The sequence below is a fragment of the Medicago truncatula genome, chromosome 8 (assembly GCF_003473485.1).
Source record: "Medicago truncatula cultivar Jemalong A17 chromosome 8, MtrunA17r5.0-ANR, whole genome shotgun sequence".
Lineage (NCBI taxonomy): Eukaryota > Viridiplantae > Streptophyta > Magnoliopsida > Fabales > Fabaceae > Medicago > Medicago truncatula.
The window spans coordinates 1,194,246-1,216,315 of NC_053049.1; the positions used below are offsets into that span (position 1 = coordinate 1,194,246).

General features: G+C 33.5%; 4 protein-coding genes across 8 annotated transcripts; 3 read left to right on the forward strand and 1 right to left on the reverse strand.

Annotated features, from left to right (window-relative positions):
* The first annotated feature begins 161 nt into the window (after positions 1-161).
* LOC25500079 (ELMO domain-containing protein B) lies at positions 162-6,886 on the forward strand. 5 transcript variants are annotated; one of them, XR_003008025.2, is made up of 10 exons: positions 162-502; positions 2,865-2,974; positions 3,490-3,558; positions 3,723-3,838; positions 3,928-3,982; positions 4,189-4,309; positions 4,687-4,734; positions 4,871-4,965; positions 5,989-6,091; positions 6,194-6,886. XR_003008025.2 is itself a non-coding variant. In XM_013588402.3 (9 exons), exons 1-9 carry the CDS (start codon positions 427-429, stop codon positions 6,290-6,292), a joined length of 789 nt encoding a protein of 262 aa, XP_013443856.1. In that variant the 5' UTR covers positions 163-426; the 3' UTR covers positions 6,293-6,886. The 5 variants fall into 5 exon arrangements, 3 of the variants coding, with proteins under 3 accessions (XP_013443856.1, XP_013443859.1, XP_013443860.1); XR_005643534.1 differs by having other exon boundaries at positions 6,198-6,886; XM_013588402.3 differs by lacking the exon at positions 5,989-6,091 and having other exon boundaries at positions 163-502.
* A 2,112-nt stretch (positions 6,887-8,998) lies between these two features.
* LOC25500080 (SKP1-like protein 20) lies at positions 8,999-9,862 on the forward strand. Its single transcript, XM_013588407.3, has one exon. It carries the CDS (start codon positions 8,999-9,001, stop codon positions 9,860-9,862), a length of 864 nt encoding a protein of 287 aa, XP_013443861.2.
* Positions 9,863-14,040: 4,178 nt separating this feature from the next.
* LOC25500082 (SKP1-like protein 21) lies at positions 14,041-16,285 on the forward strand. The gene is made up of 3 exons (XM_039828694.1): positions 14,041-14,119; positions 15,430-16,220; positions 16,276-16,285. The coding sequence occupies exons 2-3, from the start codon at positions 15,430-15,432 to the stop codon at positions 16,283-16,285; spliced, it is 801 nt and encodes a 266-aa protein (XP_039684628.1). The 5' UTR covers positions 14,041-14,119.
* On the reverse strand, positions 16,138-21,933 carry LOC25500084 (SKP1-like protein 20). Its single transcript, XM_013588411.3, has 2 exons — positions 21,108-21,933; positions 16,138-16,434 (listed from the first exon to the last, which is right to left on the reverse strand). Exons 1-2 carry the CDS (start codon positions 21,931-21,933, stop codon positions 16,355-16,357), a joined length of 906 nt encoding a protein of 301 aa, XP_013443865.3. The 3' UTR covers positions 16,138-16,354.
* Between the last annotated feature and the right edge of the window lie 137 nt (positions 21,934-22,070).

Consider the following 22,070-nt stretch of genomic DNA (forward strand, 5'->3'; position numbering starts at 1 on the left):
TATTTGAACAAATTTAACTATTAATTAAACATATTTTTTTTTTAAGTAATTTCATATTTATAAAATTAATTCCTTTTAAATTTTAAATAAATGAATTCAATCGTAATATTTTTGAAGTTATGAGTTACTATAAGAAGTTGTTATTAAGTTAGTTTAAAATGGAAACGGCAACACCATATTATAAGAAGGAAGAGTGAGAGAGAGAAGAGAGTTTTATCACCGTTGTGCAGCAAGCAAACTATAACCGTAACTGTTTTCCATTCCAATCCTATCAGATCTCTCAATCTAACCCTAACTCTTCTCTCTCTCTCTCTCTCTCTCACCGGATTCTGTTTCTCTCCGATTCATTCATCTCCGGTTCCGGTTACTTGATGATGATGATGATGTTATACTAGTAGTGGATATTGTTGCAGAAGAAGAAAATAAATGGATGATAGAGGTGCTTCATTCGTTGCTGTTCGAAGACCCAATCCTCACACCGATACCTGCAATTCTAATTCTGGTAATTATTTTTATTATTCTTTTTCTATTTTTTTCCATTTTTAATTGTGTTTTTTTTTCCTTCGTCCTTTTTCTCTCTCTTTCTCTTTCTCTCTCTCTCTCTCTCTCTCTCTCTCTCTCTCTCTCTCTCTATATATATATATATATATATATATATATATATATATATATCTATCTATCTGTACATTAATCACAAACTCAAATTTTACTATATATTATTTTTATGCTTTATTTCTTCAACTATTTCATTTCGATGATTGGTGCTGATATTCTAAGCTGCATTGGTTCGTCAACATTCTTTTTAATTTCTTCCATTTTTTTATTTACTATTTTTATCACCGTAGATCTCGTTTACCATCAAATTCCACCCATGCTCTGTTTTTACCAATAATTTAGTTGCTATTTATTATTGTTCAATTGTTGCTTTTTATGGATTCTAGTTACCTTTTTAGAATTTGATTGGTATGAATGTGAAAATTATGTCAATTGTTAGCATATAGAGCTCAATTTCTGATAGGATAACAGAAACTCAAATGTATTATTGATGGAAACTGATGGCATATAGAGCTCACATATTCGGTATCATGGAGGATTTGCCAGAATCAGGGTGGGTCTATGTGATTTTGTAAAAGCTACACTTTATGCGTGGTTGGTTTGGCGGTCACGTCCCAATGAAAATGTTACCGTGATTTTACACAAGTTGTGAATTATATAGTTTAGTGTGTAATTTGATTCATGTAGCCGACCCCACTTAGTGGGATAGGACTTAGTTGTTGTTTGTTGTGAATTGTAGCTTTGGTGAAACGTGTGGTAATGATGTATTCCACCGCGAAAACAAACATACCCATTTTAGATCAGTCGTGATTTTGACAAACCCTCCATGATACCAAACATGCATGTTTCCTCCCTATATACGGTTGCCTATCCCCACTAACATCCACATAAGCAATTCTCCCTTAACTTCCCTACTCAGCAGTCAGCACCTTTATTCAGCTTAGGCTCGAACCTTGTATCCTAACACTTGCTGGCTATCACGGTGGGTTTACCAGAATAAGGGTGGGTCACTGTGATTTTGCAAAAAGCTCCAGTTTTGGCCTGTTCGGTTTGGCGGTGGGAGAACACTTTCTTGCATCCCACTGAACATATTACCGAGATTTTATAGAAACTGGGAATTGTAGCTTCTGTCAAACATGTGGTAATACTGTATTCCACTGCAATAGCAAATATATGCTTTTTAGCTTTAGCAAAATCATGGTGGCTTGCTGTGATACCAAACCAGTGACGGATCCAGGATTTTTGAATAGTGGGGGCACTACATATAAAAATTTGTAGCATTAGTAATTGTCCTCTATGATTATTCATATTATGGAAACATTTCTCTGTATAAATAACTAAACAATCATTTAACTAGTCATCCCCGACTTGTTTTCTCATCCAATTTTTAATAATAGTTTGAGATATATGATGATAAGTGTGGGCCAAGAGAGAAATGTTTTGTGATAAGTGTGGTTCATGTGATCAAAATGTCAACTATTGATACAATTATACTACCAAAAAAAATTGTTTCTAAAAACTTTGTGTGGGCACAAGCCCACAAGCTCTCCAACATGCATCCATCCCTGTACCAAACATGCATGTGCCCTCTCCTATATACGGTCGCCTACCCCTTCTAACATCCACATAAGCAATTCTCCCTTAACTTTGCTACTCAGCACCTTTATAAGGTTTAGGGTCGAACCCGGTATCCTAATACGTTATTGTCTATCCCCTAACATCCACACAAGCAATTCTCCCCTAAATTCCGTACTCAGCACCTTTATTAGCCTTAGGCTCGAACTCGGTACCTAACACAGTCTTGTTTCACTTTAAACATTTTATATGTACTTTCTCCATATTGTTATATGCATGATGTCCATTCTAGTTTTTCCCTCCTATGCCTTTTTTCCCTCCAGATCATCTCTACCATAGAAAATGACAAACGCATGCATTCAATATACACTTTTTCTTCTAGTTATTCATCTTTTGAAGATGATAAAAGGGATCAGTACTGTGTTTCGTATGACAATGTGGTTCAAATAAGCTGAATGTTTCAGTTTTAAATGAGAAATCTTAGTACAGAGACGATCTGTGCTAAGGATGAAGTAAATACTAAGTGAAACAACTCTTGCTTGTTAACCAACTTGGGATGAAATTTATAGCATAAAATTTCTTAGAGTCTTTTTTTTTTTTTTTGGTCAAATAGCCTAGTGGCTAGAGCTCACACAATTTAATTGTGGAGAAGTGGAGTGTCCGGGGTTCGAACCCCGGCTCCTGCATATAATATGCAATATCCTTTATTGATGGGCAATTTTGTTTTATTGCAGCTGAGGCTGTGGCAGGATCAGCAGCATGGCTTGGTAGAGGTCTGTCTTGTGTCTGTGCACAGAGAAGAGATAGCGATGCGGGTAGCTTTTTCGATTTAACTCTAGCCCAGGTAATATTTTTATAATTAATCAAGAAGCTTTTAATTTATGTTTTTAGTATTTCTAATTCTGGCAACTATTATGCTCTATGCATCTTCCATCAAAATCTAAAAGAAAACAGTTTTTTTTGTAGAGCATGTGATATGGATTTTGGAGTAAGCATTTTTCAAATTTTTAAAAACAACAAACGTCGTCTACACTGATTACAAGGAACATTTTGCAATCTAGGTCTTCTTACCAAATAACAAAAAATAATTCTTAAATGTATTTCTAGTTATATGCTCCTTTTCTTGTTTGTCTTTCATATTGTGTATATGGTTTGGGGGATGCAAGAAAATACAGTTTTTGGAGAGAATCTTGACTATCCATTGCTAATCAGTTTTTAGTTTAGTGGTGCCAATATACTTGAGCTCCCTTTTTATCGTATGAAATTCTGGAACACTTTCTACTTATATTTTCTATTATATATTGCTGTTTTTAATTTTGCCTCAAAATTTTCCCATAATGTTGAATTTTCAATCCTCAGGAGGAGTGCTTGGAGAGGCTACAGAGACGAATAGAAGTTCCATATGATGGTTCTATAGTTGAGCACCAGGTATCATTTCTATTACAATTTTACAGTCTATGTAACCAATGTGGCAACAGTTATGATGTACACCAAAGATTTTAACCTGTGTATTCATAGTTTTTGTTCTTCCCATGGCTTACTACTATATGTGCAATCATTGATGTCTTAAGACTTTAATGTACATATTACAGGAGGCCCTTAAGGCTTTATGGAAGGTTGCATTTCCTGAAGAAGAACTTCGTGGCTTGATATCGGAGCAGTGGAAGGAAATGGGCTGGCAAGGGAAGGATCCATCAACAGATTTTAGGTAGATACTGATCTTTATTTTTTCACTGCCAGATCTTGTGTTCATCTTAATTAAAACCGTTAATGATTTTATTGATATGTGTTTGTCAGGGGTGGCGGTTTTATTTCTTTGGAGAATTTTCTGTTCTTTGCTAGGAATTTCCCGGTAAGACTTATTTTTTGGTTTGTTCACTAATTTGAAATTGTAACGAATAAATAACTCGGGTTGCCAGAAATCAAAGTTTACTATGGAAAGGATCATCTTTATTTCTTTGTTTTTTGTATTGGTTTAATTTCTGTTGATCCTTAGATCCAATCAGTTACCATTCACATATCTATATCCTAAAACTTATTATACCCTGTACTTTGTAGAAATCCTTCCAGGATCTGTTATGGAAGCGGGAAGGAGATCGTTCCGTGTGGGAGTACCCGTTTGCCGTTGCTGGTGTTAACATCACATTCATGCTGGTGCAGATGCTTGATCTTGAAGCAGGTCTGTTACATTTCCTGTTATTATAATTTCTCTATTTCTCTATTCTCAGTATCTATCATGTCTAAAATTAATAATTGTGTTACTGCCTTTATACACACACACACATGAGCCCTTCTGTTTCTAATCATTGTGATGTTAATTTTGCCGAGGACCAGATAGATGAAATAATGAAACTGTTTTGAAGTTAGGGCCACCTTTCAATGTTACATATGCTGACATTTTACTATTGCATAAATCAGTACAGAAAGGAATACCATCGAATCAACGCCAGGATCATTAATAATGACAGAAATTGAATCAGTCTCAGCAACAGTTATTTAATAATATTTGTAAGAATATTATAATATTTCTAACAATAATTTCTTTTGCATTTACAGTCAAGCCACGCACACTGGTGGGAGCAACTTTTCTAAAGTTTCTTGAAGGTAGCCTGAACTCCAGCCCCGATTTTTTTATGGATCAAAAGAGGAATAAAATTGTCATATTGAAAAACTTGTGTTTACAAAATTATAGTTTACTTGCAACTTTCAATAACTAAATCTATTCATGTTTGTCTGGCAGAAAATGAATCAGCTTTTGATCTTCTCTACTGCATAGCTTTCAAGCTGATGGATCACCAATGGCTTTCTATGCGTGCCTCATACATGGATTTCAATGTAAGTATCCTTAATCACAGCTCGTAGAAATAGGGAAAATAGTATGGCTCAACCAAATTTAACAAAGGATATATAAGTCGAGTTTAAAGTAAATGCACTGTCAGTGTAAATCAATTTTACATTACATCCAATGAGAATTCACTATTTTGCCACCTCAACACCCTCTTATAACTGCATCTTGAAACTGATGATCTGACGACTGACGTGACAAAATAGTGGTCACTTATTGAATTTAACTTGTAAGTGTAAATTTGATTTACGTTTATGGTACATTCCCTTTAAACTCAAATAAGTTTGTTAAAAAGGGCCGAAAGGAGAAAGCACGCAGAAACTGAAACTAGAAAGACATAATCTCTTGATATGGAGGGAAGGTATATTTGAAGACTAAAGAGGTTTTAAAAAATTTAGGTCAGAAGTAAAGTACTCTGCGTGGCATTTTAGTACCCGACTGTCACGGTGGTTCTCTTTTTAAAATGTATTTATTAAACTCCGGTCATTAGGGGAGAAATAAGGTGAAAAATATATTTTTGGTCCATATACATTGATATACGAAACAATTTGCAATTTATTTCCTAATTTCCTAGTTGCAAGTTGTAAATTCGGTCCTTAAACTCATTTAAGACATTTGATTTCAGAAAGTACTGTCTATTTTTTTCAAGTGCAAAAATGAGTGTATGACACAGACTATGATGAATGTAACACATTCTTTCTCTTAATTGTTTGTTTTCAAATATTTATGTAATGTAAATAGTTCCTAATTCCTATACAAATCTTTGAAAACTTAACCAAAGTGAAAATATCATGTCATTTTTGTAGTCATTACTCGATACAGAAAATATTTTAACAAACAAGGAATCCTTATACTTTTATTCCTTATAACTAAGATAAGAATTATTTTAATTTTGTTCATATACATATGATTTCTTGTCAATCTCTGTTAAATGGCAATAAATGCAAGGATAAGGACAACAGTAAAAATACTTGAACTTATAGGAACTAAATTGTAATCTTTTTCATGAATAGGAAACAATCAAATAAAAGTGTCATGAATAGGAACCACAAACATTTTAATGGAGAACCGACATTTATCATCATTAAAATAGAGAGATGAGAGATTGTCTTGGAGGTAATCATGATCTTGTTTCTTAGCAGATGAGATGACCTTTACTTCTTAGCTTTAGATTTCTAGTGATTGTCGTTGCTAATATAACTATTAATGTTCTGGCAGACAGTGATGAAATCTACACGTCAAGAGCTAGAAAAAGAGCTTCTTCAAGAAGTTTCTCGTCTTGAAGATTTACCCTCATACAAACTACTTTCACAATAGATATCAGTCTAAAGAAACCTGTCAGTCTCCTAGAGTTTAGCTTTGAAGGCCTTTGTGCATGGACGATGTGCTTCTATTATAATTTCCGTGCCTGCCATTCAGCATGCAATAACATTTCAGCAAGACTGAGTCAAAACTTCTAACACTAATGTGAGCTTAAAAAGCCTCACAGACTTACAGTGTGTATGGATAAGATTGTAATCATCGCAAACTGAAAAATAACAATTCCCAAGGAGGTGATTTCTTCCAAAGGAATGATTTGTTGCTTGTGCTTCCATTAGAATGGTGTTGGGAGGCTCCTGAACGCTAAATGGTGAAGTCAGCAAGGTTTGAGACGCAGTAGATAAGTTCTTAGTCAAATTGAGGATGATATTGTTGACAGACATGATTACCGGAGTCTTAAATGTAAAATTGTTGGGTGTTAAATTTTTAATGAATTGTGGTGTGTCACTTTTGCGTGGTTTCCCCCGCGGACCGCGGTTCATGGTTCATTAACGGGTAAATGCAGCTTGCAGTATTGTATTTCAGCGGAGTTTTGAGGTGACTGAATCTTGCTCATTTGTTTCTGAAGGAGTCATATTTGTTTGAGTAATATAACCGGTGCTGCTTACTTGTTTCTGTATCAAATTATTTTGAAGGATAAATGAATTTTTTCATAGAAAAACTGCTAAACTAAAATCAATAAAAATTAATAGTTGAATATATTTTAATCCGTATAAAATTACCAACTTCGATTTTTAGTTATAAATAGTAAAAGATTTCATCGACTTTTAGTACCGAAATATTTTTTTCAAATTTCTTTTAGGTCCTTAATTCCCATCGACTTTTAGATCATTTGTCCAAAAAATAAAACTCTGCAGATCATCATATACAGTTTTAAGGTGTATGGGGGTATCTTCGGTGTTTGTCTTTGGACTGCTAACATGCAAATTTCTTTTTTAGAATGAACCAGGTATTCTTGGTGCGTAGTTGCAGAGACTAATTATAATGAACGACAAAGTTCTCTTTCAAGAGATTTAATAATGTTGCATTTTAAGACTCGATTTGAATCCAAGACCTAATTAAGAGGGAAAATATCCGATATAATTCAATCCAAGTGCTCTTAAGTACGGCGACAATTCAATTAATTTGTGTAATTTAGATTATTCATTCCGTCTTAAAAAAAAGGGGCGATGTGCTACATGAACTTTCGTAGCCATGATGACAAGGACCAAAGTGTCGACAATTTTATTTTTTTAAGGATTAAAAATTGATTTTTTTTTTCTTTTCATTTTCAAAAGTTCTCTCCATTGAAGGTAGTTATAGTTAAGGTGTGTCGGTACGAAACATGTATCTCTTTCGGTTGATATTTAAACTTTAATCAGTTACAATGTGAAAGTCTAATCTCTTTTACTAAATCCAATCTCATTAGTAAATTGAAGAAATAATCTATAGAAACTAAAAGGACATCCGACATATCTTTGTTATCGATATCCGACATATCCTAACACAACTCAATTATATATTTTGAATTATATTTATAGTAAAGAAAGAGAACCATACGTTCATGTTTCCTCGTTCATAAGACAAGTGAGTAACTTTTCAATTAATGAAGTTTCCTTTATTCAACCTTGATTGTTTACGAGTGACCCTATAATTTTCTATAGTGAATAATACCTAAAATAAATTTTAGGAGAATGCTAACCAAGTGCCCCACAGGCAATGGTTAAGCATCTAAAATAAGTAAGTTTTCATAAAAAAGTTGTGTAATCATTGTTTATCAAAAGTAACATCTTATATTTCCAAGATAAAATTTCTATTTGAAGATTCTCTAACCATTGTTCTGAGAGCACTCGTTAGCAAGACCCTAAATTTTAATATGTAGTAACTATATTTTTTACGATATATGGGACTATTTTTGTTTATAGAATCTAATAAAAATATTTTTTTTGTTGGAAGATTTAGAGTTAGGATTTTTATAGCTTAACTCTTGAGTTATTTCCGTGAGCTTAGCTCAATTGATATGGATACTGCATATTATGTGAAGGGTCGGGGTTCGAACCCCGGACATCCCACTTGTAAGATTTAGAGATAGGATTTTTATAGCTTAACTCTTGAGTTATTCTCGTGAGCTTAACTCAGTTGGTAGAGATACTGTATATTATATGTAGGGGTCGAGGTTCAAACCCCGAACACTACACTTATCCCACTAGACTAATTGACCAAAAATATCTTAACTCTTGGGCATACCCTTATTTTCCTTTTCTTCTCAAGTTACTGAAGCTTCGCACGTAATCACGTTTTAAGGGCATCATATCACAATTAAATAGCAACGATTACCCATTAAGTTTATTAAAAATGTGATATAAAAATAAATAATAATAAGATTACCCCCTCAAAAAAAGAATACTCAAAATTGGGAAAAAAAAGCTAGAACTAATTTTATTATTCATTTTTAAAAGATGAAAAAAAATAAAAGTAAGATATTTTAGTTATACCAAAAAATAACAAATCACCCGTAAAAAAAGAAACAAATCTTATCCGAGTTAAAAAGAAAACAAATCTTCTTTGTTTTAGGAAACAAATCTTATTCTTAAAAATTCAAACGATTTTTATCACTATAAATACAGGTCTAAACACACACATCACAACACAACACAACACATCCCAAATATTTTTGTTCATCGAGTCAAATATTGTTCTTCTGAGATGTCAAAAACTGAGATGATGAATCCTTGTGTGTGGCTTCAAACCTATGATGGTTCAATCCAACAGGTGGAACAAGAGATTGCAATGTTTTGTCCTTTTATATGTCAAGAGTTAATATTACTTCCTCAACAAGGATCTTCCAAGACTTCTCCAATATGTCTTCCTCAACAAGTCACTCCTGCAATCTTAACCTTAATTCTTGATTATTGTCGATTTCATCACGTGAAAGGACGCTCAAACAAAGAACGAAAGTCTTATGATGAGAAATTCGTTAGGATAGACGCCCCTAGGTTATGTGAGTTGACGTCTGCTGCAAAATACCTTCAGTTAAATCCATTGTATGATCTCACATGTCATGCAATAACTAGAATAATTGAAGGAAAATCATCTGAGGAGATACGCGACATATTTCATTTGCCTGATGATCTTATGGAGGAAGAGAAGTTGGAGCTGATGTTAAACCTAACTTGCGACCCAAGTATCAGGCTTTTGAACAGCTTGTATGCAAAGAAGAGAGAACAACTTATAGAGCTCAAAAGGGTAACAAAGAATGTTGAAGTTGAAGACGAAGATGTAGTGGATGGACGTTCAGTTGATGAGCTATTGTCTTTTATTAATGGATCGAATGATGGAGAAACCAAGAGGAAGAAAACATGCAAGAATAAGAAGAACAGAAGAAAGAAAAAAGATCAACAGAAGAATTCTTCTTTGAAGGAAGAAGATGATCTTGTGGTTGAGTTTGATGATGAGATTGATCAGGCCTTACAGGAAAGAATTGACAGGGAAGTCGAAGAATTTGCACGCAGATTAAATTGTTCTTGGGAAGAGAGAAAAAAAGAAATTCTTAGAGATGCTGGCAATCACAGGGAAATTATTGCATAATTATTTTTTATTTGTTTAGTTTTAGATAGATTTTAATGAGTAACCTTACTTATGGACAAAACTCTTCTTAATATTAGCAAATCTTGTTCAGGATTAGAAATCTGATATGAAAAATAAATTTTGAGTTTTACAGATTATAATTATCATGCTAATGCTATATTGTGCTGAACACGGTGCATGATTTCAAATATTAGAATGACGTAAATCTTTTAGAAAGTTCCACTTCTATGAGTGCTTGAGCTATCTACTTAATCGGTAATCTCATTTTATGCCGATCGCTCTACAATATCTGTTTTGGTAGAGTAAGCATTTTTAAATTTTGAATTGCTTCATCACTATTTCAACTATGCAACAATTTCCTTGTGATTGTGAAGTCAGTGTGTTACTATTTGGTTTCTCAATGTTAAAACTAATCAAATTTTTGAAGTCCTCTAGATGTAATTTGAAAATTCATAATTAGTAATCACTTTGTTTCTGATCATTGTTATGTTAATTTCTCTAAGGACCAGATTAGTGAAGGCATGAAACTGCTTTAAATTTAGGGTTTCCTTTCAATCTTATATATGCTGGCATTCATGATAACATATAGTATAAATTGAATCAGTATCAGAAAAGGTTATCAGAAAGTAAAGCTATTCAGGTTTGTCAGTTAGAAACTGAATAAGCTTTTCATATCTATATTTTAAGCTGATGGATCACCAATGGCTTTCTACGCGTGCCTCATACTTCTTAGTTAAATTCATATTTTTATTTATCTTGGCTTTTGGTTTATTTTAGTGGAATATTCAATTTAGATAACATAGGGATCTTTTAATTCACTTTTTCCCATCCATCGATTAAGAAAATCCTAGTACGAATCTAATCGGAATAATCATTGGTCAGACTTAATCAACCTCCTGGCCGAATTGTTGATTATCATCATGGTCCATCTTCTCTATAGCAATGTAGAACAATGCTGCATATTTATTCTTTATCAAATTATTTTGTGTTGTGAATTCGGATTCAAAATCACACAAATACAAACAATAATCTGTGGAGCAAAGGAAAGTAGTAACCAATATCAAAGTAAACACAAACAACAACAATAATAATAACACCTAGATCTAATCTAGTAATCAAAGTGAAAATCTCAAAATCACAAGCAAAAGATAAAGAGAGAAGAGAAACAAACACACCAAAGATTGTTGACCTAGTTCGGTCTAACTTGACCTACTCTGGGGGAGAGATTGAACTCTTCAATCCACTATCAATGAGTTCTTTCAAAGAGATACATATGGGTTACAAGAAATTAGCTTCAATAAACTCACAAAGAACAACCCTAATTTCTACACATTTTCCCAATCTCACAAATGAACAAGACATTCAATGATTTTCACTCACCCAAGGTGTTTACAATATTTCCCAACTCAAGAGAACTCTAATCAAAAACCCTCAACCCTAAAGTTACATCCTTTGATTTTCCAAGTATTTTTTCTCTCCTAATCTCTAAAAAATGAGCTGAAACACTTAAATAGTCTTCTGCAACTGTCAAAATCGTGTCACGTTTCCTAAAACCGTGACATGGTTGATGCGTACGACCCAAGGTGTACGACCAACCTTATCCTGAAAACGTGTCAAGCAAGCTGAAAATTGTGTCACATTTTCTCAAATCGTGTCACGATTGAACACCCTGCAGAACATGCTCTCGGCATTGCAAAATCATGACATACTTCACAAATCGTATCACGATAGTAAGTTTTTTCCAAACCTTCATTTTTGAGTCAATGTACAACATTTTGCAAAGTTGGAGTAGCATTCGCTTTCATCTATCAAAAACTAATGTCTTCTTTTATTTAAAATAAATTGAGTATCGTGATTGAAACATTTTCTTTTAAAAAGAGATGATATGAGACTGTCATATTTACTAGAATTATTAGTACATGATCATTAAACAAAGCTAGAGTCATTAACTTCATTGACTTTTGTGAAAATACGTTTTTATTTTGGCATCATGAGAATACGGCTTTTGTTGATTATCATTGATTTTTTTTTTTTTGGGTCAAGTGATTTTATTATACATGATCAAATAATGTAAAACAATACATGTCACATCATTCCCTAAAAAAAAAAAAATACATGTCACATCTACTTCTTTTTGGAATGACATTTTTACTTGGTTACAAATTATAGGACACAAGCTCTGTTTTTTGGCTGAGACATATATATATATGGTAAGAAATTGTTTTCAAATGATATAAACATGATATATATGGTAAGAAATTGTTTTTTAAAAAAAATGATATAAACATGAACTTGTCATCATATAAAATAAATACTTAAATAAAAACGAGAAGAAACAACACAATTTTCAAACATAAAATTTAAAACTGAAGTTATCCAAAGGTTACAAAACAAACCAAATGTTCAAAAATAAAATTCAAAACATCAAACACGTTCAAAATATTACGAATGATTCCAAGCCTTACCACCCCCATCCCTACCACGCCTACGGTGATAAACCCGTCCTCCATGAACCTCTGCCATAATTGATTCACTCCCTTTGCTTCACTACACCACTAGCCATGACGGAATAGACGTGGTTTCTTATACGGCACAACCTTTCGGTCAGCTCTAGGTACCCATACTCTCCCTCCTACTCAGCACCAACCTCATCAAGGGCCTCCTGCTCGGCTGGCTTTTCGACATAGGAACAGCCTCATCCGCAAGTATGAGGCGTGGATGTGAGATGGAATAAAACCATCTTATGTATCCATGTACCGACTCAACTCCAGTCATAACTGCAAGCCCCAAGTCCTGACCTGTCAGCATATGATCAAGATGGTGCCCATAACGGTAGCTAATCTCTGATAAGGTCGTCATGGGACGGTCTAGACAAACCCAAATTTGGGAAGCACCCGCTCCGACAGATATATCACCTTACAAGTACCGTATCTGAGCCTTCCTGAGTAAAGGTTGACCCGCTCGAACGAACATATATGTCGGTGTTCAGCGTACATGGATATGATAACACCTGGCAGATCCAACTGATTCAGATGCCCTCTGTAAGGATATCGTGCAGCCAGACCCCTCACCGGTAGAAACATCATGGTACGTGGATGTTGATGGTCCTCATATCCACACCATGCATCCCTAGATCGATACCCTTGAAGTGTTGAAATCCCAAGCCTGCAACAAAGTCCACAATATATAAGTACACAAACAATCAAGACATACATATGATTAAACAAACAGTCCATTATTATTTATTTATTGATACATGCATATAATTGAAGGCATTATAATAAGCTCCTTGTACAGGTGTGCAAGTGCAGCATCTCCCCATATGCAATCAGAGACAAGCTCCAAGTCTCTGAAGTACCTAAACTAAGCGACATCCACATAGGTGGCACTCTTGTCAGTGAAGAGCGTGATACCCACCAAGTAGAGAAAATTTATGCGAAGAGACTGGTCCCGCTTCTCTTGCATCTCAACTATATAACCATCCTTGTGAGCCTTATGAGCCTTCTGAAGATGCTCCTTGAAAATATCCTTCAACAAACTAAATCGTTCATGGGCACCAATTTTCCTTTCCACCTACTCTCATGCCTTGACCATATCATCCCCCAACTACTGCACCATCATGTTAACAACCTCAGTCTTGGGCACTAAACCTTCACGAGCCAAGAACATGCCCTTTGTGGAGAGATGCAGATGAAGTGCTACAGAAAAAAAAATTGAACCATAACAGCTGCATGTAGAGGGAATGAGACCTAACATTTAGTTTGATGTTTGAAAAAGCTTCAAATGTGATGATTTTGAGCAAAAAAAAAACTCTAAAATTCGACCAATTTGTGGATTTCGGTTTTTCGGACAAGTGAGAGAGAGAATGTGAAATGTAATTGTAAAAATGTAGAATTGGGGGAAGTTACTGTCTTCATTTTATATATAGACAATTTTTAGATTATAATAGAATCCAAATTGGTTTCGGATTTTAAAATCTGAAGGACAATTTTAAAGAAAAATAATAGGGTGCTTAAGAACCTCGTAGGGTGGGAAAAGTAATTGTCAAAAAGAAAAGAAATTGTTAAAAAAGTGTGTGTGGGGTTTCCAATTGGGCCAAGCCCGTAAAGCGAAATTTAAGAGAATTTTTTTGATAGATAAAAGGTAAGTAAAACCCTAATTAAGTGCATCGTGTGCGAATGGCAGCCGCAGCAGCGGCAACAACAACGACAACAACAACGACAACAACACAATAGTAGCTTTGAAACACTCACCTATGTATGTCCAGGTTCTTTCTCGTCTTTTCAACGTAATAATTTTTCTATTGGATGTAACGTTTTCCGTTCTTTTCAACCTAGTACAATATCATACTTATCAAATATATTACGACAACCTCATGATTCCGTTGAGCTTGTCAATAAACCGGTCCAATTATCACTTATACTTAATTTTGGGATCAATTCCCTCTAAAATAATTGGGATCGATTTATTGATTTTCTTGATATTTGTTTTTTTTTACCAATTGTTCAAACGCAAAAGGATAAACGAAGATATTTTACCGCAACCTCATGCTTCCGTTGCACTTTTCAATGAATCAATCTGCTTATCAATGATACTTAATTTTGGGATCGATTTCCTCTACAAAATTGGGATCGACTCAGTAATTTATTGATTTTCTTGATAGTCGTTGATTTTTTTACCAATTTTTCAAACACAAGAGGATAAACAAAAATATCTTAATCTATTTAGTTAAAAAAAAAATGTTAATTTATGTCATTACCATTTTTTTTATACGTCAGGTGTAGCATATTCTGGGCATGTGTCTGAGCTTCAACCGTGGTCCATTAAATATTAAGTCCATGTAATATGTTGCAATTTGAATTCTATTCTTTACCCAAAAGTTTTTGCTCATTCCCAAGTGAAATGACCAAAATGTCCCTGCGTGAGTTAACTCACGCTAGTGTAAATCTCAGCGTGATCAGTTAACCCACGCTAGTGTAAATCTCTGTGTAAACTCTGCGTGAGTCAACTCACGCAAATTTAACAATAGTGTGAGTTAACATGCGTAAGGGTATTTTGGTCATTTCATTCGGGAATGAGCAAAAACTTTTGGGTAAAGAGCAGAATTCTTGCTATTTTTTATTCAATCTTTTTTTCCATTCAATGCTTTTTAATTTGAGGGAGAACTGCAATTTTATTTTACGTTAGGAGAATCCAGGGAGAAAAATTATGCATGCGCATTTGTGGGTGTTGATACATGATTTTTCTTTTACTAAATATTGACTATCAATTAGTTTGCTATATGATCATCCCGTTTAACTTGAAAAAGATAATAAAAATAATAAAATGTTTAGTTAAAAAAATATAAATACAATTAATTTCATTGAAATGATTATTTGAGTTCAAAAAAAGTCAATTGAAAAAAATCATGACTGATTTAATTATTTATTTTAAAAACAAAAATAAATAAATAAATATGATTTTACTGTGTTTGACTTTTGTACCAAGGGCATTGTATAAAAGTATTTTCCTTTCAAACTTAACATTGTTACTCTATTTTAGTGTATTTATCTTTGTCTTGTTTTCAGATGCTAGAAACTGAGATGATGAATTCTTATGTGTGGCTTCAAACTTGTGATGGTTCAATCCAACAAGTAGATCAAGAGATTGCAATGATTTCCCCTTTCATATTACAAGAAATATTACAAAAAGGAACTGGATCTTGCAAGAGTTCTCCAATATGTCTTCCTCAACAAGTAAGTCCTTCATTGTTGAGCTCAATTCTTGATTATTGTCAATTTCATCACATACAAGGCCACTCCAACAAGGAAAGAAAATTGTATGATGCGAAATTTGTTAGGATAGACCCTGACATACTCTTTGCATTGGCATTTGCTGCAAAAAGCCTTCAATTAAAGCCATTAAATGATCTCACATGTCATGCATTAGCACGATTAATTGAAGGAAAATCACCCAAGGAGATACGCGACATGTTTATTTGGCCTCATGATCTTACAGAGGAAGAGATATTGGAGTCAATTATAAATAAAACTTGTGACTGCAAAATCAGGCATTTGAACCGCTTAAACATAAATAGGCGTAAAGAGCGTGAAAGGGTACTGGAGAATGTTCGAGTTAAACAAGAAGAAGTGGTTGTAGAAGATGAACGATCCATTGAAGAGCTTCTGTCTTTTATTAATGGATCAAATGATGGAGAAACCAAGGGCAATAAAACTTCCAAGAATAAGAAAAAGAACAGAAAAAAGAAAAAAGACCAACAGAAGAATTCTTCTATGAAAGAAGAAGAAGAAGAAGAAGAGGATCATGTGGTTGAGTTTGATGATAAGATTGATCAGGCCTTAACGGCAAAAATTGACAAGCAAGTGGAGAAAGAAGATGATCCTAGGGTTGAGTTTGATGATGAGATTGATCAGGACCCAATGACCGACAGAGAAGTGGAAGAATTTGCGCGCAGATTAAATTGCACTTTGGAAGAGAGAATAAAAGAAACTCTTAGAGATCGTGACAATCACCGGGATATCGTTGCATAGTTGTTGATGTTGTTATATGTTTTTTTTTTTGTTTTAGAGAAATTGTAATGAGTAACCTTATGAACAAAACTCTTCTCAACAATTATACAAGTTCTAGTTCTGTGACATTGCTTGTGCTATCTACTCAATTGATAATCTCATTTTATGTTCATAGTTGGTCTTGTGAAGTTGGTGTATTACTGTTTGGTTTCTTAATGTTAAAAATGCTCAAGTTTGTCAAGTTTTATTGATAAAATTTGAAAATTCATAATTAGTAATAATCACTCAAGAGCGAAGTTTGCATTGATTTCACATGCTGGCTTGAATCATCATCTAATCTCATTGTTGGCATTGCCGATTCCAAAACTCTCTTCACTTTCTATTTCTCAAATCCACACTTTTTCCATTTTCACTCACCTTCTTCTATTACTCTTTCAAAATTCAGTATCATCACTTAGTGATCCAAGAAGGGGATTGAGTAGACTCCTTTAGTTTTGAGATTGTAGAAAGAAATCTAATGATAGACTTTCCATATCTCAATTCTCTATCTTAGTTATGGAATTTCAAAACCTTATCATTTAATCTTATTATTCTTCATGTGTATAACCATTATCAAATCTTAAATATCGAGAGACGAACTTAAAGGTGAAGTTTGATATTAACAAATACGATTATATAATCATATAACTATCTTATCTTAGACATCAATTGATAGACGGAAAGGTGAATATTGATGTGAGACGTAAATAAACGATAAATTGATTTGAATTTTTTAATTCAAATATATTTTTTATGAGAATAATTATAGCATATTTTTTAAATATAAGAAAAGAGATTTTTGTCAAGTTTAAGAAAATAATTCAATCTTTTTTATTTACCCTAATTTAATAATGTTTTTTGAAGGGGTAATTTATACTATATATACAGAAAATAGGTTGTTTTCGGGTGTCTTTTTCTCCTGAGTTATACCTTAATCAAATTTGTCTATCAAAACAATATTTTGTCGGTGTCATTCAAAAATATAAGGAATTTATATTATATTTGTTATATTTTTTTTTTAAGAATATTTGTTATATTGGTGGTATCATTGAAAAAGATAAGTACAGTTTGTTACAATATGAAAATGCAAATTATCTAGTATCTATTCATATAATTTTAATCAAAATTTCATAAAAAATTATTGTTTGTAATTTACACGCATTAACGTTTAAGAAGACATGACATACGATAATTACAATCTTTTTTGTTACACCTGGAAGATATGGTTTTTTGTTTTGGTTAATAGAAAGATTTTTTTTGTTACGTGTTTTTTTGTTTTGGTTACTAGAAAGATTTTTTTTGTTACACCAGAGAGATTTGTTTAAAAAATATAGCGTAGAAAGATTTGTTTTAAAAATAAATCGAATCTTAAAATCAAACATATTTGATAGTATATATAGAATGAAAGCCTCCATTAGGGTTGCAGCAAAAAAGAGAAGAATATTTGTAAAGTCAGTATCTACTACTAATATTTACTGTTCCTTGTTTTCAGTTCACTTTTGTGAATTCAGTTATTATGATGAGAAGAGATGAAATATCTGCGAGAAGGAAGCCATCATCATCGGTGCTTTTGTTTCAAAGGAATCCTGTTATGATGAAAAGAAAGGATCAAACACCTTTGGTTGATCTTTGTGTTGAGAAAGCTATTGATAATGTAAAATACCTTGGAGATGTTAGTCATGTTGATCATCATATGCTTGAGAGAATCTTGCCTCACTGCACACTTGATCAGTTGATGCATATTGAGAAGTCCACTCAAGGGATGGATTTGAGCCCTATAACAGATCAATTGTGGAAAAAGTTCTTTGAGAAGCAATTTGGTATAAATTGCACTAATGAAGTAGTTAAGAAGATGAAAGAAACACTTGGTTGCAGTTGTATGAGGCTAAAGTCAAAAAAATGGCTCGGGCTGAGAATGAAGCAGTTGATCGACTCACGAAACGCTACAAGGAAGAAGATGCAAGAAAACAAAGCAGGCAAATCAAAACATGCACCAAACTTCCACCCAGTGAAAGAAGATTTTGTGGAGATAATGGATCTGGATACAACTTGTCAGTGAAGAGCAGCAACATAATGAAGAAGTCAAAGAAGGATTTTCTTAATAGTTTTGAGGTCAAAAATATCACAGCAATGAAAAGGAGAGGAATTGGTTCAACTTCCAAATATCTCACTTTTTAAGAAGGAAATTTTAGGGGCAGGCAATGAGGATAACAATGCTATGTATCATTATTTGCTGCTTTTAGATAATATGCTATTGAGTTTATTTTGTTGGCTACTTTTGGCTTTACTATGTATTTTCATTGAAACTCTTATTTTGATAAGTAATTGTTAATATGATTCATTGAAAAAATACACTAAATATTGAAAAGAGAGAATACGGTTTGCGTAACCAGTGGGAAGTCTTATATCTATTATTTTTGTTCATTGAGTCAAATTGTTCTTCTCAGATGTCAAAAACTGAGATGATGAATTCTTGTGTGTGGCTTCAATTCAACAAGTGGAACAAGAGATTGCAATATTTTGCCCTTTTATATGTCAAGAATTAATATTACTTTCCAAGACTTCTGCAATATGGCTTAATTCTTGATTATTGTCGATTTCATCACGTAAAAGGCCGTTCAAACGTCAAAGAACGAAAGTCGTATGTTGAGAAATCTGTTAGGATAAACACCACTAAGCTATGTGAGGTGACGTCTGCTGTTAAAACCATTGTATGTTCTCACATGTTATGCAATAGCTCGAATAATTGAAGGAAAATCATCTGAGGTGATACACGGCACATTTCATTCACCCGATGATCATTGTATATGCTGATCATTGTTATGTTAATTTCTCTAAATTTAGGGTGTCCTTTGAATCTTGTATAAATCTTGTATATGCTGCCCTTCATGATAACATATAGTTATAAATTGAATCGGTATCAGAAACGGTTGTTTAATAATAATGTCCTTTGCATTTACATTCAATCCACGCACACTAAGATCATATTGAAAAATACGAAAAAAATAGCAACTTTAAGTAACTAAAGCTATTCATGTTTGTCTGTTATAAACTGAATAAGCTTTTGATCTTCACTACTGTATAGCATTTAAGCGGACGGATCACCAGAGGCTTCCTATGCGCGTCTCATAAGTCGATTTTAATGTAACCATCCCTTCATCTCAGATTGTAGAAATAGGGGAAGATACTATGGCTCAACCAAATTTAACCATGGGTATATAAGTTGATTTTAGAGTAAATGCACTGTCGGTTTTAATCAGTTCTACATCGCTATAAGCTGCCTTTATACAAGCTCTCCATTCACAGTTTTCTCTCATATATAGAGATTAATATTCAAATCCTAAAACTTTAAATTGCCTCAGAAAAAAGTACAATTTTTTCAGCTAGTCATTTTTCAGCCTCTATCTGTCTACTTAACTTATTTGCAGCCATTCAAAGTTGCATAAGAAAAATGAACCAAATTGATCTGGCTTCTTCTTCAGAAAAAAAAAAATAGAGTTGAGTTTTGTAATGAATTGGATAAAAGATCATGAAAAAAGAGAAGTTGAAGGTCTTGAAACCTGCTAAAATTCACCCAATCCAGACAATTATGTGGTTGTAATATGTTTTTTTTTAAGATGTGTCAGTGACCTCTTGAGGTATAGTCACTACAGACGTTATGGGATGAGAAATAGACAAGGAATGAATAAAATGAGAAGGACCAACTACTGCCACGTGTGCGATTGCGCATGTGGAGCTGTACATCGCACAAGATGAAAGGCAAAGCATTGTCCATCTACATCGTTATGTGCATCGTGCACTAAGTCATGTGCATCGCGTAGGTCTGTTCCTTAATCATTGTCCATCTACTTTGGCATGCCTCTTGAACTCTATTTTTGACACTATTCTTGACACTTACAATAAAAGTTTGCATGATCTTATTATTGCAGATATATTCAATGTTTTGTGGGTAGGTTGGAAATGTAGGAACAATGTCGAACTGAGTGATATTTTTCCCAATTTTGCCCGTTTCTAATAACCGCTTCTGATACCGATTCAATTTGTAACTATATGTTATCATGAATGCCAGCATATATAAGATTGAAAGGAAACCCTAAATTTAAAGCAGTTTCATGATTTCATCAATCTGGTCCTTAGAGAAATTAACATAACAATGATCAGAAACAAAGTAATTACTAATTATGAATTTTCAAATTACATCTAAAAAACTTCACAAATTTGAGCATTCTAACATTAAGAAACTAAATAGTAACACATTGACTTCACAATCACAAGGAAATTCTTGCATAGTTGAAATAGTGATGAAGCAATTCAAAATTTAAAAATGCTTACTCTACCAAAACAGATATTGTGAAGTGATCGACATAAAACGAGATTATCGATTGAGTAGATAGCTCAAGCACTCATAGAAATGGAACTTTCTAAAAGATTTACATGATCCTAATATTTGATTATAATCCGTAAAACGCAAAACAAAAAAAAAGTCATATCAGATTTCTAATTATTATGCTGTAACCTGCAAGAGTAAAAATATAATAAATGTCAACTTATACTAATGATTTCTAATCCTGAACAAGATTTGCTAATATTGAGAAGAGTTTTGTCCATAAGTAAGGTTACTCATTAAAATCTATCTAAAACTAAACAAATAAAAAATAATTATGCAATAATTTCCCTGTGATTGCCAGCATCTCTAAGAATTTCTTTTTTTCTCTCTTCCCAAGAACAATTTAATCTGCGTGCAAATTCTTCGACTTCCCTGTCAATTCTTTCCTGTAAGGCCTGATCAATCTCATCATCAAACTCAACCACAAGATCATCTTCTTCCTTCAAAGAAGAATTCTTCTGTTGATCTTTTTTCTTTCTTCTGTTCTTCTTATTCTTGCATGTTTTCTTCCTCTTGGTTTCTCCATCATTCGATCCATTAATAAAAGACAATAGCTCATCAACTGAACGTCCATCCACTACATCTTCGTCTTCAACTTCAACATTCTTTGTTACCCTTTTGAGCTCTATAAGTTGTTCTCTCTTCTTTGCATACAAGCTGTTCAAAAGCCTGATACTTGGGTCGCAAGTTAGGTTTAACATCAGCTCCAACTTCTCTTCCTCCATAAGATCATCAGGCAAATGAAATATGTCGCGTATCTCCTCAGATGATTTTCCTTCAATTATTCTAGTTATTGCATGACATGTGAGATCATACAATGGATTTAACTGAAGGTATTTTGCAGCAGACGTCAACTCACATAACCTAGGGGCGTCTATCCTAACGAATTTCTCATCATAAGACTTTCGTTCTTTGTTTGAGCGTCCTTTCACGTGATGAAATCGACAATAATCAAGAATTAAGGTTAAGATTGCAGGAGTGACTTGTTGAGGAAGACATATTGGAGAAGTCTTGGAAGATCCTTGTTGAGGAAGTAATATTAACTCTTGACATATAAAAGGACAAAACATTGCAATCTCTTGTTCCACTTGTTGGATTGAACCATCATAGGTTTGAAGCCACACACAAGGATTCATCATCTCAGTTTTTGACATCTCAGAAGAACAATATTTGACTCGATGAACAAAAATATTTGGGATGTGTTGTGTTGTGTTGTGATGTGTGTGTTTAGACCTGTATTTATAGTGATAAAAATCGTTTGAATTTTTAAGAA

Coding starts and splice junctions, on each gene's coding strand:
- LOC25500079 (XM_013588402.3), top strand. CDS start 427: ATGGATGATAGAGGTGCTTCATTCGTTGCTGTTCGAAGACCCAATCCT. Junction 3,559..3,722: donor GTTCTATAGTTGAGCACCAG/GTATCATTTCTA, acceptor TACATATTACAG/GAGGCCCTTAAGGCTTTATG. Junction 3,839..3,927: donor GATCCATCAACAGATTTTAG/GTAGATACTGAT, acceptor TGTGTTTGTCAG/GGGTGGCGGTTTTATTTCTT.
- LOC25500080 (XM_013588407.3), top strand. CDS start 8,999: ATGAATCCTTGTGTGTGGCTTCAAACCTATGATGGTTCAATCCAACAG.
- LOC25500082 (XM_039828694.1), top strand. CDS start 15,430: ATGCTAGAAACTGAGATGATGAATTCTTATGTGTGGCTTCAAACTTGT.
- LOC25500084 (XM_013588411.3), bottom strand. CDS start 21,933: ATGAATCCTTGTGTGTGGCTTCAAACCTATGATGGTTCAATCCAACAA. Junction 16,435..21,107: donor AGAGAGAAAAAAAGAAATTC/TTAGAGATGCTG, acceptor TACTCATTACAA/TTTCTCTAAAACAAAAAAAA.